The sequence below is a fragment of the Meriones unguiculatus genome, chromosome 3, assembly GCF_030254825.1.
Source record: "Meriones unguiculatus strain TT.TT164.6M chromosome 3, Bangor_MerUng_6.1, whole genome shotgun sequence".
NCBI classification, from domain to species: domain Eukaryota; kingdom Metazoa; phylum Chordata; class Mammalia; order Rodentia; family Muridae; genus Meriones; species Meriones unguiculatus.
In genome coordinates this window covers 24,309,951-24,327,463 of record NC_083351.1, presented here as the reverse complement: position 1 = coordinate 24,327,463, position 17,513 = coordinate 24,309,951, and the positions used below count along the sequence as shown (strand labels likewise).

The following is a 17,513-nucleotide window of genomic DNA, read 5'->3' as shown; positions in this document are numbered from 1 at the left end:
GGGGATCTGATGCCCTCCACGGGCACTAGGTACAACGCACTGCACATACATGCATGGAGACAACAACACTCATCAAAAAAGAACAGGACTGGAGCGATGGCTCAGCAGTTAAGAGCACTGGCTGCTCTTCTAGAGCTAAGTTCAAATATTCAGCAACCACACGATGGCTCACAACCATATGTAATGGGATCTGATTCCCTTTCTGGTATGCATGAAAACAGAGCACTCACACACATAAAATAAAAAACATAAGTAAATCTTAAAAAAAAAAAAATGGAACAGATAAAAAAAAAAACACAAAAATTTAAAAACAGACAGCACTGAGTCAGTACTGTTGTACAAGCAAGAGAACCTCAGTTTAATCCCCAGCACCAGGACAAAAGCTTCCACAGAAAGGAGCTGTAACCTCAGCACCGAGAGCATAGGCACAAGATCCCAGGAGCTCACTGGCCTGCAGATCTAACTGAAATTGCTAGGTTCAGAGTCATTGAGGGATTCCAGTGAGATACTGTCTCAAAAACAAAACAAAACAAAAAAAAGTGAAAAGCAAAATAGAAGACATCCAATGCCCTTGTGTATATATACACATGCACATACAACCCACACAGAGACACATAGGACAAATAGGACTGAAATAGATGAGTCTGTGTTAAAAATACTTGCTGCTCTTACAGAAGACCTAGGTTCATTCCCAGCACCCATCTGGCAGCTAACAACTGTAACTCCAGTTCCAGACGATTCCATTACCTCTACTGGACCCCCAATGCTCTTTACTAGTCTCTGTGGGTGGCAGACAAACAGACTGTACATATACATACATACACACTCACATAGGAAAAACACTCAAGTACATAAAAAGTAAAAATAAATAATAAATGTAATTTTAAAAATTAAGGAGCCAGCAAGGAACTCAGTAGGTAAAAGTACCTACTGCCAAGCCTGATGACCTGAATTCAATTCCCAAAACACATGGGAGGAGATAACTCAAGTTAGTCTCTGACTACATGTGTGTCATAGTGCACACATAAGCACATGAACACTCACAGAAATAAACACAGCATTTCTTTAAAATACCAGACCGGTAAATACTAAATTCACGTTCCACCCAAAAAAAGTTCTTTCAAATCCAAGGCAAAGTACAATTATTCAGATTTAAAAGCTAAAAGAATTAAACAGTAGTAGATCTGTATTATAAGAGGATAAGAGGTATTTTTCCCTTGATTTGTCATCTTTTGTAGTATATGTGTACTAAAGGAAAATTATTTATGAACAAGGAAAATTATACCATATGGAAATTAGGATCAACCTTAATAAATAAATGCAAATACATAATGGATCAGGTAGGTGTGGATCTTCTCTCAACGTGAAAGTTTTTCTTCTCTGCCTTGCTTTATGTAACAGAGTCAACCCTTGTGTACCTTCTCCCTTTACCACCTGGCAGTGTTAAACTTTGTAAATAACAGCATTTAGAGAAATTTCCCATCATACTGTGCTTACAAGCTTACTCCAGTCAAACGGCCTTCCAAGAGATAATTCTCCAGCAACTCAGTATTGTTCTATCAGACACGTGCATGTGCGCTCAAGTTGTTTCCTCACCAACTGTCAGACCCTCCAGAGAGCAAGTATCCACCAATTTCAGTAGTCCCTGATATGGGAGGAGCTGCCCATGAATTCTGCGGCACCCAATGGATGGCTTGGCCAAACTTAGTAAGTAGCCTTTTAGTGACTCTGCGAGCACCCAGGTGTGGTTTCATGCTTGCCAACCCAAGTCCGCAAAAGCTCAAACTTCTCCAGACTGCGTTCATTGCACCTCACATTCTCCAACAAGACCTGAAGCTCAGACATATGGCTGGGGAGTCAGGCACTGTCCAAATGCACTCCAGCTTTGCTACTCTACCTCAGGGCTAGAGAAGCAGCTGCTCCCTCTAACCTACCATTTCATATGCCTTAGAGTTCTATTTATACCAAGTTACTTGTCCATTGCTGTTTCCTAATTATACTCTGTTGGGGTGGAAGATTAAGACAGCATCTTACACAAGCCATGATGACTTTAAACCCATGTAGCTTAGCCCTGCCTCCACCTCCCAAGTGCTAGAACCACAGGCAATCATCACCTTGCCCAACTTTTCTAACTCTAAAAATTAAACTTCCCATTTGTTTGTTTATTTGTTTTGTCCTCTGACTACAATCACCAAAGACAGACACAAATGGAATTGTAAACTGATTGGGCACTGCAGAATTTATGGGTATATATACATATGGGCATTTTGCCTTCATGTATGTAAGCATCATGTGTGTGCCAGATGCACTCAAGAGGCCAGAAGAGGATGCCAAATCCCCTGGAACTAGATTTACAGACAGTTGTGTATAGCACTTTTTTAAAATCCTCTTTTATTTGGGGTGTTTAGGCCTCTACTTCTCTTCCACCAGCCCCCAACCTTAAATAGGAGAGAGAAAAGGAGAGACGGCCCAGACTCCTTTACTTCTCCTGGATAGTTAGGGTCAAGTGGTTCTTTTAGGGCTCTATACCAATCTCTGTCAACTGCAGACACAGGTAGCAGGCTCCTCCACACCACTGTGCCCCGAAGCGTTTCTCTGCATCTGTCTGCTCCAAACCTCCAATACCGTTGGGCTATAGTTTGTCCACACCTGTTAATTGTCTGGTATGCAGTGCCTTTAATCAGCTGGTAATGGCCTTCCACATGGGGCACGGAGAGGGTTGTGGTCTAAGACTCTTGAGAATATAAATATGAGAGCAGAGAAGGAGTGGCATTTGATGTGGTGTTCGGTGTTTGCGTGTGGCGTGGAACAGTTTGGACAGATGGAGAGACCAGAGACGGTATTTGGTATATATTTGGTATAGCCCAACTCAAAAGCATATTTACATAACATACAAAGAAACCAAAACTTCCATTATATTTGTGAGTTCTGTGAATTGAATCTGGGTCCTCCTAAAAAACAACCAGTGTTCTTAGACACAAAGCCATCTCTCCATTCCCACCCACCCCTCTTTTTTAAAGATTTTTATTTACATATATATGAGTGCTTGAGTGCTCTATTTGCATGTATATCTACATGACAAAAGGAGACATCAGATCTCATTATATAGATGGTTGTGAGCCACCATGTGGTTGCTGGGAATTGAACTCAGAACCTCTGGAAGAGCAGCCAGTGCTCTTAACCACTGAGCCACCTCTCCAGCCTCCTCCATTCCCCTTTTAAGTGATCTTAAAGAGAAAATTTTCAGCAAGACATCTTGGCACAAAAACTACTACCCTGAAGGGGGGAAAGAAAAAAAAAGGAAAAATAAGCAAAATGCAGACACAAAGTGAAAAGAAAATAAGCAGCTGGTATAATCTCAGACTGCAACTTCACGAAGTTTCTACGGGAACTAGTGATAGCCCGGGTTCAGTCCCCAAATCCTATCACAAAGGAGAACCAACACCTGAAAGTTGTCCTTTGACCTTCACATGCTCCCTAGACAAACGTTCTCACACTCAAAACACAGACCACCCAGCCATACACACCAGTAAATTAAAAGAATGAGGAAAGTTTCTCCTGAGTTTGGACTGGTCTCTCAAAACCATGAGACAATAAAACGTAAAAGGAACTCTTCAAGAATTGGCTAATTCTAAGGCTAACATAGTAACATATGGAATTAGGAACCCAGACAAATCTTAAGGAAACAACCTTTCAATTACTACTGAAGATAAGAATTCCTATGGACACACAGACACACACACACACACACACACACACACACACGGACAAACAGACGAACACAAACAGACCAACAGACGGATGGATGGAAACACATGCCATTTCTTCAAATATAAGATGATTTATTTTCATGGTATGTGTGTACAAGTTTTACCTGCATGCATGTATGTATTGCACCATGTGTATGGCTGATACCCTCGGAGGTAAGAACAGGGTATCAGATGCCCTGGAGCTGATTATAATGACTCCGCTACCACATGGTGCTGGAAATCAAACTCTCCTTCTCCTCAAGAGCAACAAATATTTTTAATCAGGGCCTATTTTAAGATAATCTTTTCGGGCCTACAGAAGCGCTTCAATGGTTGAAAACACGGCTGTTCTTCCCCACACGACTTGGGCTCCTTCAATTCCCAGCACCCACATGGCAGCTCACAGCTGTCTGTGACTCCTGCTCCAGGGCACCTGACTCCCTCACATAGACATACATGCAAACAAAACACCAATGCATATGAAATAAAAATAAAGTAATTTAAGAAAGAAAGAAAATGAAGAGCCAAGGGGTAGTGATCGCCTTTAATTTCAGTAGAGGCAGGGAAATCTGTGAGTTTGAGGCCAGTCTGGTCCACAGAGTGAGTTCCAGGACAGCCAGTGCTACACTGAGAACAACCAAGAGGAATGGGAGGAAGGAAGGAAAAAGAAACATTAAGGGGGAAACCTGTTGTGGTGGTACATGCCTTTAATCTCAGCACTCAAAAGGCAAAGGAGGTCTCTATGAGCTTGAGACCAGCTTGAGAGGGAGAGAGACCAAAAGGGAGAAAAAAGGAAGAGTGGGAAGAAAGTAAGGATAGGGAAGAAACTAGGAAGGAATTAAATTCTTATAGGAAAATCTAAGTAAACTTGGACTTGGTGATGATTTAATAAATTACATCGAAAGTACATGCTACAAAAGACAAACAAAAATTCAAAACTTCTTTGAATCAAATGCATGTTGACAAGAAATGAAAATATAGCCCAGGAGCCAGGTGCAGTGGCACACACCAGTAATTCCAGCATAGAGAGAAGCAGAGACAGGCAGATCTATGTGAGTTCCAGGGCAGCCTGGTCTACAAAATCAGTCAGGACAGCCAAGGCTATACACAGAAACACTATGTCGAAAAACCAAAAAAGAAAATACAACCGAGGGATGGGAGAAAATATTCGCAAATCACCTGCTAAAGAGTTCAACAGCCAGGAACTAGGTGTGATAGTAGCACATGCCTGTAATCCTGGCACTTGGAAGGCTAAGAAATGGAGCTCACAAATTCCAATCTAGCTCAAGCAACACAAGTTCCAAGTCTCAGGCTATACAGCATGACCCTATGTCAAGGAAGAGTTTAGAATGCAGAATATATATACAAAAATTTCCACAATTCAGTAAGAAAAGACAAAAAACTAAGACTTTAAATAGACATTTTACCAAAGAGGGTATATCAATGGCCTATATGCACATACAAAGATACTCAACATTATTATTATTATTATTATTATTATTATTATTATTATTATTATTATTAAAAAGGCCAGATGTGCTAATGCACATCTCTAATCAAAGCAACCCTACATGTGAGATCAGAGCCAAAAGTTCATGGGTCAGCTAGCCTAGAAAGCACACCTAGAAACAAAGTAGGAGAAATGGATTCCTGAAATTTGTCCTCTAACCTCCATTTGGTTTTAGACACAAACTCATACACAGTCACTAAGTCATAAGTATCTCTCTTTCTTACATACAAACAGACATACGCACACTAAATTAAATGAAAAATATAAAAGGATCCACCAAAAAGGCTCAGTGAGTAAAGGCACTTGCCATCACATAGGATGACCTTAGTTCAATGCCTTTAAGATGCACAAACTGGAAATAGAGAACCAATTCCTGAAAAGTCCTTTTATGCTCACGTGTACAACATGGCATGTTTGAGCAAGCACATACAACAAATGTAATAAAAAAAAAAATTATAGGGGAGCAGAATTCAATTCCCAGAACCCACACTGAGGCGGTTTACAACTGCCCTTAGAGGATCCAGGCCTCTGGCCTCTTTGGGCACCTGGATTCATATGCATATACCCCCCCCACACACACACACACACACATACTGTCTTAGAGTTACTATTGCTAGGATGAACACATGACCAAAGCCACTCTGAGAAGAAAGGGTTTACTTAGCCTATGTGTCATCATCACTGTTCATCATCAAAGAAATTCAGGATAGGAACTCCAAAAGGGCAGGAACTGTGGGGTGGTTTGAATAGATATGGCCCCCATAAACTCATGTTTGAATGCTGTTGGCATAAGTGTGGCCTTGCTGGAGGACAGCCATCACTGTGGGGATGGGCTTTGAGGCCTCCTATGCTGAAGCTACAGTGTGGTACACAATCCCCTACACCTGCAGATTAAGATGCAGCACTCTCAGCTCCTTCTCCAACACCATGTCTGCCTGGACATTGCCATGCTTCCCACCATGATTATAATGGACTAAACCCCTGAAACTGTAAACCAGCCTCAATTAAATGTTTTCCTTTATAAGAGTTGCTGTGCTCATGGCGTCTCTTCACAACAATAAAACCCAAACTAAGACAAACTATAAGAGACCCTCAGACCTAACGACAACTCATGCCACCAAGGCACCAACGATCCTAACATGAGAGTCCAGCACACAGACCTCAACACTTGCCAAAACAAGAACAAACACTTAATCCATCATAGTCCATAGTTTGGGGAGAATGCCTAAATGTACTAACCTTGCTTTCTGGCTTCTATAGCTCTGCTTATTGCTAAGTTGTTCTTGATAAATGAGGTATGTTACCAAAACATAAGTTTTGTGCATAAAAAGCCAAGATTGGTAAGGTTGTGACTACAAGATTTGGGCAAACTGAAGGCATGAGCTGACAGAGGCCATAGAGGAGTGCTGATTATGGCTTGCTCTCCATGGCTTGCTCAGCCTGCTTTCTTACAGAACCCAGGACCACCAGACCAGGATAGCAGCACTCATAATGTGCCGGACCCTCCCACATTGGATATTAATTAATGTCCAGCAGGCTTGTGTTAGGGGAAAAAAGGGGAAATGGGGGGGGTTAAGATTATAGGATAAAAGGTAAGAAAACTGGATCTACTAATCTCAAATATTTTACATTGGTAGACTATTGTAAATTGACAGAAATTTAAGACTGTTCTGTTCATCTTTTGCTTAACATACTATACATACACAACTCACTTATATATTGATAGAATGTTTTAGACTTTTTTAATCTTTAATTATTTTATTTTTATTAATTACAGTTTATTCATTTTATAGCCCCCCCATAGCTCCTTCACTCCTCCCCTCCCAATCCTATCCTCTCTCCCTCTTCCCCACCTGTGCCCCTCCCCCAGTCCACTGATAGGGGAGGTCCTCCTCCCTTTTCCCTCTGATCCTAGTCCATCAGGTCTCATCAGGAGTGGCTGCATTGTCTTCCTCTGTGGCCTGGTAAGGCTGCTTCCCCTCAGGGAGAGCTGATCAAAGAGCAAGCCAATCAGTTTCTGTCAGAAACAGTCCCTGTCCCCATTACTATGGAACCCACTTGGACACTGAATTGCCATGGCCTACCTCTGCTCAGGGGTTCCAGGCCATCTCCATCAGCGGTCCTTGGCTGGAGTACCAGTCTCAGAAAAGACCCCTGTGCCTAGACTTTTCAGATCTGTTGCTCTCCTTGTTGAGCTCCTGTCCTCTCCAGGTCTTACTATCTCCCACTTCTTTCATAAGATTCCCTGCACTCTGCCCAAAGTTTGGCTATGAGTCTCAGCATCTGATTTTGATAGAATTTTAAAGTTATTTTGACTAACTTTTGCTTGACATATTGTACATATGAAACTCATTTGAAAATGTGGTGAAAAATTCTAGTCCTATGAAAGCTAACTATTACAAACTGTTCCAAGGTGATTGGAGCTTCAAGTCAGTAGTTAGTCACCTATAAACAACCTTACTTGAATTTTTGTTAGATACTAGTTTAATTAATTACAAAAGTAAGCTTTATTTAATCTCTCAGATAAGTTTTCAAGGTTAAGTAGGTAGCACTTAGATAGAAGCAAGCAACACTGCTCTATAGATGGATGGATTCATGGTCTTCAAATACTTCAGAAATCTACAAAGTATAGCATTTAAAACTATTTTAATAGTAAAAGGCTTTTCTGACAGAGACACATCTGATCCTGGCAGCACCTCAAATCTACTTCAAAGATGATGAGCACGCTGGGCATGGTGGCGCATGCCTGTAATCCCAGCACTATTGAAAGCTGAGGCAGGCAGATCTTTGTGAGTTCGAGGCTAGCCAAGTCTACAAAGTGAGTCCAGGACAACCAACTCACCAACTCTACACAGAGAAACCCTATCTCAAAAAAAAAAAAAAAAAGATGATGGACATCAAAGAAAAAAATTGGCAACTTTGCAGAGACTAAGTGGTCAGTGCTTCACAATTCCTTCATCAGAAAAGTCTGCCACATATTCTGGGCCAACAGGCTGAATGTGTGCCTGACGACACAGAGACCCCTGGTGACTGTCCAGGCAGTCAGCTGTCTCTGCCATTTCTGTAGTTCTGGAAGCGGTTTGCTCTATGCTTCCTACATACTTAGGTAATATTATTTCCTTTTAAGGTCTCTGATGAGGTTGAAGACTAGTCATAGTTTTACTACAATTATGCTTAAGACAACTGTTTGTCTAAAAAGATTTTTAAGGTCTAGAGAGATGTTTTTAGGTTGATAGATACAAGATAAGAAAGTGATTTAGGTACAGAACTTAGGACTCACCAGGATAGGATAAATTGTGGAATACTTTTTCTAAGCTTGCCAAATACAAATGAACTGGGCATTGTAAATGTAATTGTTACCTGATAATTCTCATAATACTTATTGTATATAGTTTATTAATGTTAGAGAAAAAGCCAATTTTTTTAAGCAGAAAGGATGAAATGTTGTAGACGTTTTGGTTTATGATATGTAAACATGTTTTTGTTATAATCCCAACTGGGGGATTTCAGTTTGTCTACACCTATTGTCTCGTGTAGAGCATGGTCTTTGCCAGCTGGAATTAGTTGAATTCTAAGGATTCTGAGGGGTATAAATATGATAGCCCAGAAGAAAATAGTGCAGCGGCTTGGAGAAGGTGGAGGAGGACTGCTTGCTGCGTTTGCTGTTACCTGGACTTCTGGATTTCCTGACAATAGATATTAGTCAAAAGAATCCTACGACCCCACCCAGCAGGAAGAAGTAAAGAGGGCGATGTCCCTCTCCCTTACAACCTTTTTCCCCTACCTGGGATAGGGAGGTTGGAAGGTAGGTATAAGCTTTAAAGAACCCCAAAATAAAGTAGCATTTGAAAACCTTGCACCTACACTGCATATGAAAAGGCAATGCGAGGAGTGCTACCACAGGAGTGCTAAAGGCTTTTGGAGAACACATGGCCTGGTTGACATCATGATTGACTGATTGACTGACTTTGGTTTTTCGAGAACAGGGTATCAGGTCCTCTGGAACGGGAGATAATTTGGAGCTTCCATGTGGGTATTGGAAACTGAACCTGGATCTCCCCAAAGAAGACCATTTAACTTTCAACCCCTGAGACATCTCTCCAGCCCAACAATTGATTTCTTATTTGTACTCTCCAAAACTATGAGACAAAACATTGTGGTAATAATTTGTTATGGCAAACCTAGGAAACTAGACAGAGACTGGGATGTGGAAGTACAGATTCACTCTGTCAAAAATAGAAAAATGGAGCAAGGCTGGGTGTCATACTCAAACACAAAGGATAACTGCTAGAGGTTTACTTGTTCTATATATCAAGTTCCAAAATCTATATAATGAGACTTTCATTTAAAGAGAGAAAAAAACAAAACCACTAAAAATATTATTCTGCAACTGGATAACAGGATGGAAGACTCTTTTGAAACATGATTAGAAAAGGGGAAAAAGGAAAAAAAAAAAGGAAGTACAAACTGCCCTCAAATAGATTTTAAATAGATGTTGTTAAAAGCCATTTGGGGAAGAGTTCTGGAGGGTAGAAGGAGAAACAAGAAAGAAGCACTCAACTGCTCTTCCAGAGGTCATGAGTTCAATGCTCACAACCACATGTGTGGCTCGTAAGTATACGCAATGGGATCTGATTGTTCTGGTGTACATAAAGACAGAGTACTCATATACATAAATAGAAAAATAAATATTTTTTTTAAATCACTCTTCTTCTAAATGTAATCCAGCACAATCATTAAAGTTCCTAAATCTGGGGGCTGGAGAGATGGCTCAGTAGTTAAGAACATACTGCACTTTCAAAGGCCATGAGTATGATTCCCAGCACCCATGTCAGGAAACTCATAACTGCCTGTAACTCCAGCTCCAGGGGGATCCGGGGATCCCTCTTCTGTATTCTGAGGGTACCTGCATTTACATGTATCACACAGTTAATATATATACACACACACACACAACTTAAAATAACATGCTAAAGACACACACCTTTAAACCCATTACTCAGGAGGCAGAGACAGGTAGATCTCTGTAAGTTCCAGGACATCCCTGTTCACATAAAAAGTTCCAGGTTAGCAAAAGCCACATACAGAGATCCTGTCCCAAAAAATAAATCTGAAGGCTAGAGAAATGGCTTGGTGGTTAGTACTTGCTGCTCTTGCAGAGAACTTGGGTTGGGTTCCCAGCACTCACAGAGTAGCTAACAATCAATCTGTAACTCCAGTTCCAAGGATAACCTAATCCAAATTCTATGGGCACCAGGCATGCATAAGGTATACATACACACATGCAGACAAAACATTCAGACACACAAAATATATCAACAATAAAAATAAATCTATTTTAAAAAAAGAAATCAGTAAGAGTCCTTTGAGTACCTATTATTTAGAGGACATAAATACTCTGCAAAAAGCAGTAAAAATGAACTCTGTCCAAAAGAAGCCCAGTCTGGAAAGAGAAACAGCACATCTTATCAAAAACGACCATGAACACCTAGCATGTATCTCATCAAACAGAATATCTCAAATTTTTTTTAAATCTATGTGTTATTTATACAGTGTTCTGCCTGCATGTGTGCCTGCTTGTCAGAGGAGGGCACCAGATCTCATTATAGATGGTTGTGAGCCACCATGTGGTTGCTGGGAATTGAACTCAGGACCTTTGGAAGAGCAGCCAATGCTCTTAACCGTTGAACCATCTCTCCAGCCCCATGTCTCAACTTTCTTATGATTTAAGATTATAAAAGTCAAAGGCAGTAATCTTTTTTATTTTTTAATTTAATTTTATTTTTATTAGTTTATTCACTTTATATCCCAGATATAGCCCCCTCTTCCATAACCTCCCAATCCCACAATCCCTCCCTCTTCTTCTCCTATGCCCCTACCCCAGTCCACTGATAAGGGAGGTCCTCCTCCCCTTCCATCTGATCCTAGTCTATCATGTCTCATCAGGACTGGTTTCACTGTCTTCCTCTGTGGACTGGTAAGGCTGCTCCCCCCTCAGGTGGAGGTGATCAAAGAGCCAGCCACTGAGTTCATGTCAGAGACAGTCCCTGTTCCCCTTACTAGGGAACCCTCTTGGTTTATTCATTATTTATTACAATTTATTCACTTTGTATCCCAGCAGTAAATATCTTAAATCCCCTTTCACCAATAAAACTTTAGATTGAATAACTTACAGTATCATACAGGTCTATGCAGATAACTGCAACAAGACACCAATTATTTTAAAAGAAATTGTATTACATGTCAGGCCTACAGGCACATGCCTATAATCCCAGCACTTGGAAAAGTGGAAGCAGGAGGCAGGTCAGGGTAAACCGCAGATACAAAGCTAACTCAAGGCCACCCTGGGCTACATGACACTCTATTTAAAAAAGAAAGGAAAAAAAAAAAGAAAGGAAAAAAGGAAAGAAGGAAGAAAGAAAACTATACTGAATAGCTCCCACCAATCTGCTTATAATGGAATTTAACATTTTGGATGGTGGGGGAAGGCATACAAATCAACTCTTGAACATTTTAACAAACTTTCGACAATAAAACGGATAACGGATGCAAAAGTTATTTCCAGAGGACTCAAGTTTGAAACCCAGCACCCACTAGCACCTCTTTAACTAGAATTCCAGTCCCAGGAGACACAACCCCCTCTTCTGGACTACATAGGCACTGTAATGTAGTACAGACATACATGCATGCAAAACACCCATACACATAAAAATTAAATTTAAAAATGTATATATTGAATAAAGAAGCTGGAGAGTGGGTAAGAAGGCTTGTTCTTGCAAAGGACCTGGATTCAGTCACCAACGCCCGCACGGCAGCTCATAACATCTGTAACTCCAATTCTAGGGGATCTAATGCCCTCTCTGGCCTCCTACAGCACCAGGCATGCATGTGGCATACACATACATACAGGCAAACACTCATACATATAAAATAAAAATAAATGAACACTGGCCACTCGTTCAAAGGACCTGGGTTTGGTTCTCAGCACCCGTGGTGGTTCCCAGCCATCTGGAATTCCAGTTCCAGGGGTTCTAATAACTTCTGACTTCTGTGGACAATGCATGTATGGGATACACATACATACAAGCTGACGACTCATACATATAAAATAAAAATAAATCTTTAAATCTATCTATCTATCTATCTACCTACCTACCTACCTGGGTATGGCTCAATTAAAGCATACATGAACCCCTGAGTTCAATCCCCTGCACTGAAGAACAAAAAAGGTGTTACTTTTTAAACAGGGTCTCACTATGCAGCCCTGACTGGCCTGGAACTTGCTGTGTAGACCAAGGTGGCCTCACAAAGATCCACCCCACCAGCCTTTGCTTTCTGAATGCTGAGATTAAACTATGACCTGCTTAAAAAAAACTTGATAGCAATCACTTTTCTATTTGTTAAATGTAACACATGAAAAAGAATATTCTTAAACAGTCTAATTAGTTAGCAAAGTACTTAGATTTTCCTAAGACATTCTATAAAGCAAATGGCAATAGTAGCAAATGAGTATCTCTGACTTTACAACATGCTTAATTTACCCTTTATAGTCAAATTAGTAGACAACCTGTCATATTCATTCACTCAAGATAATGAAGACAATTTACTACAGATCACAAATTAGTAATTCAGAATTTCAAAATCTATGCATTCTGTATCAATATTTATTATAAATGAACTATTTACACATCCTACTATACAGCTTAACCTGTTCTATGATTAACATATGAAGAGAACCTAACATCTTGCAAATCTAAGACTACCAACATTAAATTTTAATTGTTAAAAATAAAATGTAGTGTACTTAAAAGACTAACGACTGGGAAAAGAGATGGCTAGGTGAAATACCTATGTGGTAAATAAGCATCCAGAAAAAAAAATGTCAATAGCAGAATCTAGGGTTTTGGGCATGCAGTCACACCCTGAATTAAAATTAAATGTTTGCTGGTCGAGGTATCATACGCCTGTAGTCCTGGCGCTCTGGAAAGCAGAGGCAGGCAGAGCACTGTGAGTTCAAGGCCAGCCTGGTCTACAAAGCAAGTGCAGGGCGAGCCAAGGATATACAGGATACACAAGGATACCCTGTCTCAAAGAAGAGGAAGAAGAAGAAACTGATTTTTTAATTTTCTTGATAGTTATAGTTTTCTAATGAACTGCTGAACTGTTGGAGAAAAACATTTGCTGATGTGTCATCTATGACTCTGAGAAACAAACTCCTAAGGCTAGGACTGCACCTCAGTGGTAGAGGCTTGTCTAACAGATGTCAAGGCCCTGGACTCAATGCCCAGCAGTGGCAGAAATTTTTTTAATTTCTCCTAAATGGCATCCAACACGAGCATTTATTTGTAGGGGGCGGGCCTATATTCAAATCTCAGATCAAAACTCTAGACTTTTCAGAGTTAAATTATGTAACATTGGGAGGAAAAAAAAGTCTCCATGTCAGCCATAAATGGGCTGCACATGCTTAACTGTTAAGTTGAGCGCCTGGCAAATCGTTTCACAGGGCCCGGCACACAGTCAGCACTCAATACGTATGTATCTTTGAACAGGCACTTATTTTATGCTGGATGGAGGAGCATTTTCGGTTAAGATTCAGTAGCAGCGTTTTAACCGGCTTAGCTTAGCAGCTAATCATTTTGAGACCGTTTTCAAAAGGAAGACTACTTAATGCTTAACATACTGGAGAGGGGGAAGTTAAAAGAAAAAAAAGGGGGGGGCCTTGAAAAACATTGCTCAATGGATAGTACTGTTCTCCATCTTTAGAAAAATCACTCACAATTAAAAATTTAAAAAAAAAAGTTTCAAGACAAACTTTTAAAAGGTTTTCAAACAACAACTCCTATGCAGACAAGGCTTCACCTAGGCAGCCAGGCTGGCTGGGTATACATCCTTTGAGGAAAACTTGTCACTCTCCCACGTTCCTAACTGCAGGTAAAGAAGCCAGACTACGACACGTTCGCGGTTATCCGCAAGAAACCTTCCTCCTGGGTCAAGACCACAAACCCCGCTTTTTCCGAGACGTGGAGTAAGGACCACGTCCACTGTGGGTCCTGATAACGGTCAAGGGGGAGGGGAGGGCGGGCAGGAAGATGGATTGACTTCGCTGCTCCCGCTGCACCCTCCGGGCCACTCCTCTGGAAGACAACCCTCCACGACTTCTTTCCCCCACCTGACCTCTCCCCGGAGAAACTTCCAGACTCCGCTTCCTCCCCGAGGATGCACAAGCGGAGTCTGACACCTTGCGTCCCCGAGGCTTCCCGAGTACGCACCGCCACCCACACGCCGGGAGAGGGAGGGGGAGGCCGGGCGGACCACGGCCCCCGCCCCTCCCCCTCCCCGCCGGCCACCGAGCTTTGTCCCACCTGCCGGGAGGACGCGAGGGGCCGCCTCCCGCCGCCCCCCTCCCGCGGGCGGGCCGCCGACCGCCGCGCCACCCGGGAGCCCCGGGGCCGCTCGGGGCCGCTCGGGGCCGGCCGCGCCCCGCCCCCAGCCCGCCCGCAGCCCGCAGCGCGCCCGCGGCCTCCCCTCACCTACCCTCTTTCGGGGGCCGGTCTCCACCTCCCGCTCCGCCATGTTGGGCCCCGCTCGGCACGGCGGCGGCTCCCGGCGCGGCGGCCGCGGCCCCTCTCGGCCCCCGCCCACACTGCAGACACCGCGCTTCGCTCGCGGCGGTCCGGTCCCCTTGGCCCCCGCCCGGCCCGGCGCGGGAGGGACGAGGGGGCGGAGGCCCGCGCGCGCCAGCCGCAGCTCCTGGGGTCCCACGGACGTGCGCGTCGGCGCAAGGGCCTGCCGGGGCAGGGGGGGCCGGGACTCGGGGGGTTAATGGCCTCCAAGGGGCCCCGTGAGTAGGATTATTTTCTCTCAGAGAAATTCCTCCGCCTGCGGTTTCTTAAAGGGATCTCCAAACCAGCCCCTTGCGCGCGCCCCTGTTGCGCAGGCGCGCTCCAAGCCCCTCCTCCCTTTCCCACCAAGCCCCCAGTCCTGAGCGTGCGCGGTGAGTGGCCCAGACTAGGCCAAATCCTGCTAGTCTCTTTGCTGCCAGCAGCTGCTCCCACCACTCAACTATGGCCGCTCCCTTAAAGGGACCTTGACGAAGGATCTGAATGAAAGGACCGTCTGGAGGACTGGGGGAAATGTCAGTGAGGGGTTCACATCACCACCCTACACCTGACTACAGACATGTTGCTAAAAGAAGAAAATGTTGATGAGCTGAAGTTCTCAGTGAACCTTTGAACATGAAGAATCCCAACCAAGAAGAACACAAGATGGTTATCTCAAGGACATACCAACAGCTTGCCAAGAAGTAAAGGCCATAGGCCATGAAGAACCAACTTCCAACCTTAAAATCAGATCCACTGGTGGTTTTGAAGACAGAACCCGCAACTGAAGTTAATTTCTTCAATAGTTATTTGTCATTAGGATAATAAAATGCGGAAGGATCTTAGAAACCATCTACTCCATTGCTTTCAAAGTTAACATTTCAGTACGGTCATTTGAAGTAAATCAGTTTACCTCAAGATATTGAGCAGCTGGTGAGGGTCCAGAACCCAGACTGGAATTGCAGTTCTCCAGGATTTGGAACGCACAAAACTGTCTTCAAGGCAAAAGAACATAAAATGGAAAGTGCCTTGATACTTTGCTCTCCCGGGAAGACATGTGGTGACAACCTGCAACTGTGTGCCATCAGTTGCCTCCACTGAAGGAACTTGAGGATCTGACTTAAAGGTTAAGAGTCGAACTGTTAAAAGCAGAAAATCCAAGAATAAGATGGGGCTCTATCTTTCCTGGAACACACAGAAGAAAGCCAAGGAGGATGAGAGCTTGATTCATTTCTCTGATCCATTCCTCTGACTGGTCTAGTCCCAAAATCCCCAAATGGGAATCTTAGTGATGACTTAGGAACAACAGAGAGATACAGCAAGAAGTACAAGGAGATCGTTTGGGTTGGTTGGAGTTGGATTGGTTTGGACTGGATTGCTAAGTTACGCGGGCTGGCCCGAAATGTGTGATCCTCCTGCCTTGACCACCCAAGTGTTTACAGTGCTGAGATGATAGTAAATTTACAAAGAACTGATTACAAAAAAAATTTAAGTATCTGATTGAAGGGTTGTCATTCTCCATGACAATACTTACTCAAAGGTGACCTAGAAGCTCCTGTTGTCTTTAGTATCACTCATAAGTAGAACAGAAAGAATATATTCATTTCTTTCAAAAAATATTTTTTTTAACATCGTAGACTTTTTCGTTACATGTCCAAGGCAAAAGTAAACAGAAAAGTTAAAGACATTTTCAGGGAATGTAGGGAAATAAAAGGCTGAATGGTTTCCACCATTTCTATGGGTTGTACAATACTCCTTTCTGATAAAATCTAACATCTTGAAAGTGTAACTCCTAGCTGGGCAGTGGTGGCCTGCACCTTTAATCCCAGCAGAGGCAGGCAGATCTATGAGTTCCAGGATACTCGAGACTACACAGAGAAACCCTGTCTTGAAAAGCAGAAAAATGGAACTTCTAATTTTCAGCTGAATGCAGGGAAGACAGCTTCAACTTCAGCCAGCTTCAGCCTTGCCCTCTCTCTTCCTCTACTCTCATGACCCCTCCTATCATTAGAAAAATGATGAGCTTTAAATAAATAAATAAATAACGGTTTCAGTGCATTGATTTAGTTCAGTTATACTATATTTTTCTTCCTCTGTAGTGCTAGGGACCTCCTTCATACATGCTAAGAAAGCCTTCTACTAATGAGACACACCTCCAGGCCCATTTCCATATTTTAAGATGAAATCAAAGCCCAGATAAGATGTGAATGGCACGAGGTCATACAACAGATTAGAAAAAGCATCAGGGGGTTGGGGATTTAGCTCAGTGGTAGAGGGCTTGCCTAGCAAGCACAAGGCCCTGTGTTCGGTCCTCAGCTCTGGAAAAATAACAAAAAGACTAAAAAACAAAACAAAACAAGGTAACTGGCAGAAAAAGCATCAGGGCTGGAGAAATGGCTCAGTGGTTAAGAACACTAACTGCTCTTCTAGAGGATTCGTGTTCAATTCCCAGCACCCACATGGCAGCTCACAACTGTCTGTAATCCTATTCCAGGGGATCCAACACCCTCACATAGACATACGTGCAGTCAAACACCAATGTACAGAAAATTTAAAAACATAATAAATGTTATATTAAAAAAAAAACAGAAAAAGTATCAGGACTGGGCTGGGGAAATGGCTCAGTGGTTAAAAGAACTATCTGCTCTTACAGAG

At 42.6% G+C, this 17,513-nt stretch overlaps 1 protein-coding gene across 3 annotated transcripts in view; it reads right to left on the bottom strand.

Moving 5' to 3' along the window:
* Positions 1–15,183, bottom strand: part of Zmym4 (zinc finger MYM-type containing 4) — a 121,096-nt gene extending 105,913 nt beyond the window's left edge. For 2 of the 3 annotated variants that reach the window (XM_060379532.1, XM_060379536.1), the window contains exon 1: positions 14,794–15,183. In XM_060379532.1, coding sequence (XP_060235515.1) covers positions 14,794–14,832 — 39 coding nt within the window. In that variant the 5' untranslated portion in view covers positions 14,833–15,183. The remainder of the gene's footprint in view (positions 1–14,793) is intronic. The other variant, XM_060379537.1, reaches the window with a different exon arrangement.
* Between the last annotated feature and the right edge of the window lie 2,330 nt (positions 15,184–17,513).